The sequence below is a fragment of the Zeus faber genome, assembly GCF_960531495.2.
Source record: "Zeus faber genome assembly, chromosome: 18".
Lineage (NCBI taxonomy): Eukaryota > Metazoa > Chordata > Actinopteri > Zeiformes > Zeidae > Zeus > Zeus faber.
Window position 1 is genome coordinate 19,983,059 of NC_137210.1, and position 8,288 is coordinate 19,991,346.

The window sequence follows — 8,288 nt, forward strand, 5'->3', positions numbered from 1 at the left end:
CTAATCTGGCAGGGGGGCCTTGCCACGAAAATAAAAAAACGTTTTTGTATTGTACAGGGGGAAGTGTGAAAAAAAAACCAAATAATGGATCTCTTATTATGACTGGAAAAATAACGGAAAAAATACCTGTAAACATAGGAACAAGCATTCCCAATGTAGGTAAAAGCCATGGGGTGGCGCTGCTAATCCAATAATAAACAGAGAACGCCTGCGCACGATCCGCAGGCGTCGCAGCGCAAGCCAACATTTATGACAATTCCGGTGAAAGGGAAAGACAGAATAAAGCATCAAGCAACAATTCAAAGGAGGGGTTGAGAAATGAGGGCAGCGCAGTGATTTTCTTTTAACAATTTCTTCACTGGATGGGGGGGGGGTCACACTCAGAGAACCCGCATGCGTTTTCCAATTAAATTCGATTATTTTATTTTTATTTACACGAATTCACTTGGAAAAAAAAATGTGACATTGATATATTTTTATTAGTTTAATAGATTGGGTAAAGTAAAAGAAAAAAGTTTATAATAACGCGGTCGGGAAGTCGGCGCTGTGCGTAAAAGTGCGTCAGAGCCTCCGCTCCCCGACACCGGGATTCGGGCCTCCGTGGCCCTCCATTCGGGGCTCCGTGGCCCTCCATTCGGGGCTCCGTGGCCCCCCCTTCGGGGCTCAGTTGTAGTGGTTATTGATGTTGTTCAGGTTGCTGATGTTGTTGACGCAGCTGAGGTGCGGGCCCGACACGGAGCCGAAGGGCCCCGCGTGCTGCAGGTTGTGGCTGTGGTACAGGGCCGCGGGCGGGGAGCCGGCCCAGTAGGAGAACCCGGAGGGCCCCACGCCGGGGGCCACCAGGTTCAGCTTGGAGATGCCGGAGAAGGGGATGGGGGCGAAGTTGCTCTGGAACTTGTAGATGGCCTGCTCGGTGCTGGAGGGCTGGCACACCTGGGCCAGGCCGTGGAAGTCGAACTTGTAGGCGTAGCGCTTCCCGTGCACCTTGGTCATGATGTTCTTGTCGTAGTAGTAGCGCAGGGCGCGGCTCAGCTTGTCGTAGTTCATGTTGGGCTTGCTCTTGCGCTCCCCCCAGCGCCGCGCCACCTCGTCCGGGTCAATGAGCTTGAACTCCCCGTTGGTGCCCTCCCAGGCGATGCAGGCCATGTTGGAGCTGTCCGAGAGCAGCTCCAGGAGGAACTGCCACAGCTGGATCTGCCCGCTGCCTGCAGGGGGTGGAGAGAGCGTGAGCCCAGGTCAAGCGTCCGTGGCTCCACCCGCGGGCCTCCACCCGAGAGCCGCCCCCCGTCACTGTCTATTCCAACGCGGGCCTAAAACATGTCTGCCTTGCGCCTGCGCTTCATTCATTTTGGTTTAGTTCCAATAAGTCATGTTTTTCCTTTTTTTTTTAATTTGGGGGGAAACAAAGGCCGGCTGGTTTGTTCGGCACATTTCATAAGGCCAGTTCTAAGTGCTTTACATAGACATAAAATGCGTATAAAAACAAATCTCTGCTTTTCTCTGGGATTCCCCTTTGGGGATTAATAAAGCTCCTTTATCTTATCTTTATCTGTATCTTTATCAAATCAGAAAAAAACCCGCACAGAATTAAAAGCAGAATAGAATCAAAAATCGCAGGTCAAAGGGTTAAACATGCATGTACGGGCTGCTGCGTCTATTTCAAGGTTCATTTTTTATTATCATTCGCACAAAAACCGCATGAAAGCAGATATTGCTGCTGTGAAATTCTCGTGCATAAAGCCACCCACAACAACAGATGGTAGCAAAAATAGTAAAAAAAACAATGATATGAAGATTGTTAAAGATCTAAATATCTATCTGTATGTAAAAAAAACGGAGTAAAGATAATAAAATAAGATCAACTGACAAAGGTGCGGGGGCTTACAAAATAGTTGCCTATTTACGTATCTATATGTACGCATGCATTTATGATTTTATTTTCATTTATTTTATCGTAATAAAAGCCGAATGAAATGTGATGTGTTGTAGTATATCTGCATTTTATATAAATAAAGTTTTGGTGCTTGCCATGTCCATATATAATCCCATTATGGCTGAAATGTTGCTGTTCATGATTTTAATATATTTGTCATTTTCTCCAACGGTCAGAGCCAAATGTCATCCCATCACATCATTACATGTCAATAAAATGTTTTTAACGGCTATAATGACAAGGGACTCTTTTTGCACATAGACATATTTATTTACATATGTTTTGATTGTTGGCGATTTTTTTTTATGAAAATATATAGTGAAAGATCTCAGCACTGGTCTTGGGACGAGGCCAAAAATAGTGAAACTAATGGATAAAATGCTTCTCAATATAAAATGTTAATGCGGTTTTTGGGTGAACTTCACTTTTGAAGAAGAAGGAACTCTGGACTCTCAATGACCCAGCTACTAAACATGCCTGGATGGATAGTCCAGTGTTTCATTATGAGCAGCACGCAACACTGAATTACCAAAATATGCTTTATGAAGTAGTAGTAGTATTACGTTAAGTAATTTCCCCCTGGGATTAGTAAAGTATTTCTGATTCTGATTCTGATTCTGATTTATGAGAGACCTTTACGTTGAAATGATGGATGATCACAATATCAGGCAAATTCCTCAGTAATTTGGCGTTGAGCTTCATTCAAACAGATGATCAAGATATCATCCAGGACAGTGGCCTGTTTTTAGTGGAACATGACGAATTGGTTTTCGACACCTGGAGGTATTTTAAGATTCACCTACTGTGATTTCATTAGAACAAACCACTATATTAATATTTAATATAAATATTGTTTTGATTGAATGATTCCGTAAACTTGAATGTATTCAGTCATGTTATTCAGTTCAGGCTTATGGGGTTAAAGCAGATACATGGCATGCCCTTTGGATGAATTATTATTATTATTATTATTATTATTATTATTATTATTATTATTATTATTATTATTATTATTTGTGGTAGTAGTAGTATTATTGGTTCACTTAATGTAAAAAATATTGACTTAAAAATGTTAAATGTATATTTTGGGGGGTTTCTCAATCTAAAATGTGCATCTTAGTAACACCTAAATAATAAATATAAATATACTTTCACAAATATCAGCGTGATCTCTACGTTGATCCAATGATTCTATACTTCCCATTTTCTTACCTTTTTGCACCCCCGAATTGATCGGACCCCAGGATGTTCCTTTGGTTTCTTTCAACAGATTTTCTGTTGGATCTGAAACCGAATAAACAAAGCGTCATCATCGTTAAAGTCCCCATGTACATTCTAAAAACAATCAATAAAGGAATGCTTGCAATAGAATAGTTATTATATGGTTTATAATTATTAATTATATATAGTGAGTATGTGGATGTATTGATCGTGATATCCATTGGACAAAACACCGATTGGACCATCTCAATATTTATAAAATATAAATTTCTTAATTTCTTATTTTTCAACTTGAAATTGAGAAATGGTGATGCACAAGTCGAGAAAACCCCAAAAACAAACACATACATAGGTTGAACAAATGTAAGGATTTTTTTTTTAAGTTGATCAAATGCCTCCTTTTTCAGTGTACCTCTTTGAATAAAGGAAATAATGATATTATTATTATTATTATTATTATTATTATTATTATTATTAATAATAATAATAATAATAATAATAATAATAATAATAATAATAATAATTATAATAATAAGATTATTAATAATAATAATAATAATAATAATAATAATAATAATAATAATAATAATATCTTTCTTAGGTGTTCTCAACTTAAAATTGAGAAACGAAGATTTTTTTTTTCCTCAACATTTTAAGTTGAGAAAAAAAAACCATATAGGTTTAACAAAATTGAAGACAATTTGAAAAACGACTCCGTTGCAGTTTTCTTTTTTTCAGCGTACCTGGATAAACAAAGGAATAATAATAAGACAAATGTATATCTTCATCAATAAAACGGCCTCGTTGTGACCAATTTCCCTATGCGGTAAAAGGAGAAAAATGCAAAATGTGAAAAAAAAAAAAAGAAGCCAAAGTGTTTGAAATAAGGCTGGAAGCGGTGCGCGGTGCGCGGTGCCGCAGCGCTCTGGGGCTGGGTCTGGGCTCCGGAGCCTCCGGGCGGTGCAGCCTCAGGAAACGCGTCCAGGAAGAAGGATTTCCGATTTCCGACAAAAGAGGAGACGGGCTCCCGGATTGAGGGAGGAAGGAAAAAAAAAAAAAAAAAAAAAAAAAAAAAAAAAAGAAAGGGGGCCCCCCGGACGGAACGATCTCCCCTGCCCTGGGAAAACGGGCGAATCACAGCCTACGGGACCCGGCCAAATAATACAACAATAAAGGAAATATAATGACAGTCATTGTAGGAATGCAAGGAGGACCGACCTGAGAGATACATGTTGAACATGAGCTTTCCTCCGCGGTCCTGTCTCATTGTGCCCGGCGCGTCCACAAAGGCTCGGCTTTCATTTGCTTGGTGCGCGGGGGGAAAAAGATTTTTATTAAACTTTATCTCATAACTGGGATCTGGAATAAATGCGGGGTGGTGGTGGGTGGTGGTGAGTGGGGGGTGGTGGTGGTGGCTTTGGGGGTGGGTGGGTGGTGGTGGCAGATTGGGGTTTCCAGGCAACCGCCCCACACCCTCCACCCCAGCCATCTCCGAGACAATATTCAGACAGCAATTTCCCCTGGTGCATTGCTTTAATTAAAAGAGCAATTTACCTCTGTCAGTGCGCCCGGTGCGGGCCACAATAAAAGGAGGAGCGATAGCGGCCCGGGCCCTTATCAATCCGCCATCGCGGTTTAATAAAGTTTCCGCGTTAAGATCTGGGTTTCTATGGTGAATTGAAGTGTTTGACATGGAAACCATGCAGTTCAGATCCTGCTCACTTTTCCGCCTCTTTACCTCTCTGCAAACAGAAAAGGAACCTATTCCGTGTTGGGGAGGGAAGAAACGGGGAGAATATTTACCTTGAAAGACTGACGCCTCAGTGCACATGAGAAAACAAGGACATTTGTTTGTTTTTTTATTTTTTTATTTCCCCCCCGAAGCCAGCCTTCTGTTTGTAGGTTTAAGGTTGTAAAGAGGCTCTGACTATGAGCGTAATGGGCACTTAATGCAAATTCAAAACAACATGACCTTTTGCTCGTCAAGGACATGGTATCCAGGAACATTTACTGTATCATATAATGTTTGCAGGCCTTGAGATGCGTTTCATTCATTCTGATGGTTAGAAATACTGTGTGTTTTCGTAATAATTTGTGAGAAACACTGCAGAGCAAACACAAATCGCATGATACACCATATCGGAGAGAATAATAGATCACACACGCACCAAGTGCCATGATACAGTGTGCCAAACTAATGTGGAAACAAAAATAATAAAAAACAACAACAAAACGACTTCTACTAGCAGTAATGTATGTAGTAATAATAATAATAAATATAGCTGCAGGCAACAATTCACAGGCTCCAGTTTATTCGTACTACTGTAGGTATGTATTACAGTTTTCCGGGTTCTGGGAAACAAGGCATGAGTTACAATTTTCAGAGTTTACATCGAAGACGGTATAGTTATTTTAACCCCCCGTTTCATAACTTTTTTTAAATTGTTTCTGAGATTTGTTTGGTCTGTTCTTCAACACCAGTGCGCCTAACCCCAAAGGATGGATGTTCTGTCCACTCCTTCTTAACCGACTGGGGATGCGACTTGGTCTGGTCGCACTGAGGAAAACCTGTCGTGATCGAGGGTCCGCCTTGTCCACTGCGAGGTCGGAGCGGCGGGAAGCTGTTTTTCTTTACTGTGGATTTAATGTTTTGGAAATAAATTGTGTGTAAATAAAGACATGTTTACTTTAAAGGAAGTATCTTATTTTTCACGTGTTTTTTTCCACTGTGCACTTAGGTCACTGAATGTTCCTCTTGTGTGGTTTAGTTCATAGGTCCCTCAAGAACGGTGTTTTAACAATTATGATAATTCCAGGATCATACTGGACACTAGGACACATGCCGACACAAAAGAAAGGGACAGTTCCTCCAAAGGTTCTTACAACTTCCTGCCCTGCGAAGATGCCTTCCATGACAGATTACAGTTTTCAGGGCACGAGTTGCAGTTTTCCGAGTTTCCTTTAAGCGCAGCATCGGCTCGAGTTGTCTGTCTAGGCGTAGCAACCGCCATGGAGTCCACAGGCCGCAAGTTGCTGTGGGTGAATGACTTCTGTGAGCGAAGCTTGTACTTATTAAACTTTGGATGATGATCCCAAAACGACTCAAATCGCACCATCGTTCTTCTACTTCCCTTTTCACTCATTTCTGCTCCAAATGTACATGCAATTGGGAAAAATACATACATTTTCAATGAACAAAACAAACAAGATCTACAATGATAACTTTATAGGCTGAAGAAAGATAATAAAAAAATAAAAAACAAATAACAGCCCTATAGTCGATACTGCTCCTTAGAGTTAGTTTTATAATTGTATAGCATGGCGGCTGGTTTCAAATGAACAATTTAAAAAAAGCTAAATTAGATTCTACAGGACTGTACGTTTACCTTTCATATATGTATGAAAGTATGTATATGTAAGTGACGAATAAAAATCTTGAATCTTGAAATGAACAATTTTAACCTGGCCATTTTTTAGAATTTAGAGAATTCTCCAAAGCCTCAATAGGAACACTGTTTAAGTAACAAGTGGCGGATTTACAGTGACATAAATCCATAAGCTTTTCAGCTGAAAGAGAAAACTATGGAGGATACAGTCGTGCTCCGTAGTTCTCGTTCCCTCTGGCCGCCTCCTCTGTGCTATGCGCTGCTATGTGAGATATGGCTTCTGTCCTGGGCGTGGCATAGGTCATCTGTGATCCTGTACTCCATTGTTTATTGCTGTTTGCCCTGTTGCCCAGTCTGTGCTGTCTACTGTGCTGCCATTCGCCTGTTCATGTGATTCATTACCTCATATGCTTCTGCTGCTCCCTTGTTTTTTCCTTGTTTTGTGTGTTTTATTATTATTATTATTATTATTATTATTATTATTATTATTATTATTATTATTAATAATAATAATAATAATAATAATAATAATAATAATAATAATATGTTGTCAATTAATTTGCTTAGTAAAATTAAGGTTGACGATAATGATGACGTATAAAAGTGGGACGTAAAGGGGGTGGCAACCTCTCCAATAAACCAAAGAGATCCACCCCCCCACACCGCCATCAAAGCATAATGAATGAAAAATAAGATAACTATAATAAAACTTGATAAGGTCAGTCGCAATAAAAAAAAACAACTCATGCGAAAAAGCTTTCAACCACCCCCCTCCCCCCCGCGCTGTAAGACTTGGTTGGGCCCAACTGATAAAGCCACGCCCCTAGTCTCCCAGGGCAGTTGCTGCTGCTGCTGCTGCTGCTGCTGCTGCTGCTGCTGCTGACCCTATAAATCATTTTGTTATTAAAAGAACTGAACCACACCAACATATCATCTTAAGAACGAGACATCTCCCAAACTGTTTTAGACTGTCGTGTTGACATAAAAGTTAGGAGTCAAAATATTAAAACAAAAAAACATGTCAACCAAGCGTACTATACAATGATGAAAGTTCATCTAATGTACACATAGGACCATGGAGTCTTATTTATTGATGTTTTTGCACCATGTTAGCTCAACTGTTCATAGAATGGGGATAAAGTGCTCAAGTCCTCTTACACGGCTTCTCAAAATACGTTCAGGGGAAGATAAACTTTTATTTCTGGTCACATAACATGTAAAAAAATCATTTAAAAACACAACAATGTGCATTATTGCTTACTTAAAATCCAGGATAAAGCATCATTTAATCGCCACTTTGACCTCAACCCACCCAACCTGCACCTCATGCGAACAGGAAATAACGTCACACAATTTGGTTGGTCACACATTTCCGCACGACACCAGTTTCCTCCACTCACCGCCCCACTGTGCTGCTGCCTGCCGGGTGGGTGGTGCAGCCGGCTGGGTGGTTGGTGCAGCCCGCCGGTTGGTGGCGGGGCCCGCCGAGCGGAGCGCCGGCCGGCAGGTGTGTCTCTGGCGTCCCAGACTTGCTTTAGCTGCCTGTGTTCAAGTACACGTCGCAGGCAACTTAAAACAAGCCTCGGATGCGAGATTGTGTCCAGGAAATCCAGGAATAGAGTGTTGCTGTGATAGTCCATAAAGATCCACAAGGTCCTAAAAGCTGCAACAGATTTAGTAGTGAGTCATTAAGTATTTGGAATATTAACTCAAATTAAGCAATAGTCTTTCATGTTGTCAAAAAAACA

General features: G+C 40.7%; 1 protein-coding gene across 1 annotated transcript; it reads right to left on the reverse strand.

Moving 5' to 3' along the window:
- Positions 1-663: 663 nt before the first annotated feature.
- fev (FEV transcription factor, ETS family member) lies at positions 664-4,520 on the reverse strand (the record flags this gene model as incomplete). Its single annotated transcript, XM_080019200.1, has 3 exons — positions 4,373-4,520; positions 3,146-3,217; positions 664-1,205 (listed from the first exon to the last, which is right to left on the reverse strand). Exons 1-3 carry the CDS (start codon positions 4,419-4,421, stop codon positions 664-666), a joined length of 663 nt encoding a protein of 220 aa, XP_079875326.1. The 5' UTR covers positions 4,422-4,520.
- Between the last annotated feature and the right edge of the window lie 3,768 nt (positions 4,521-8,288).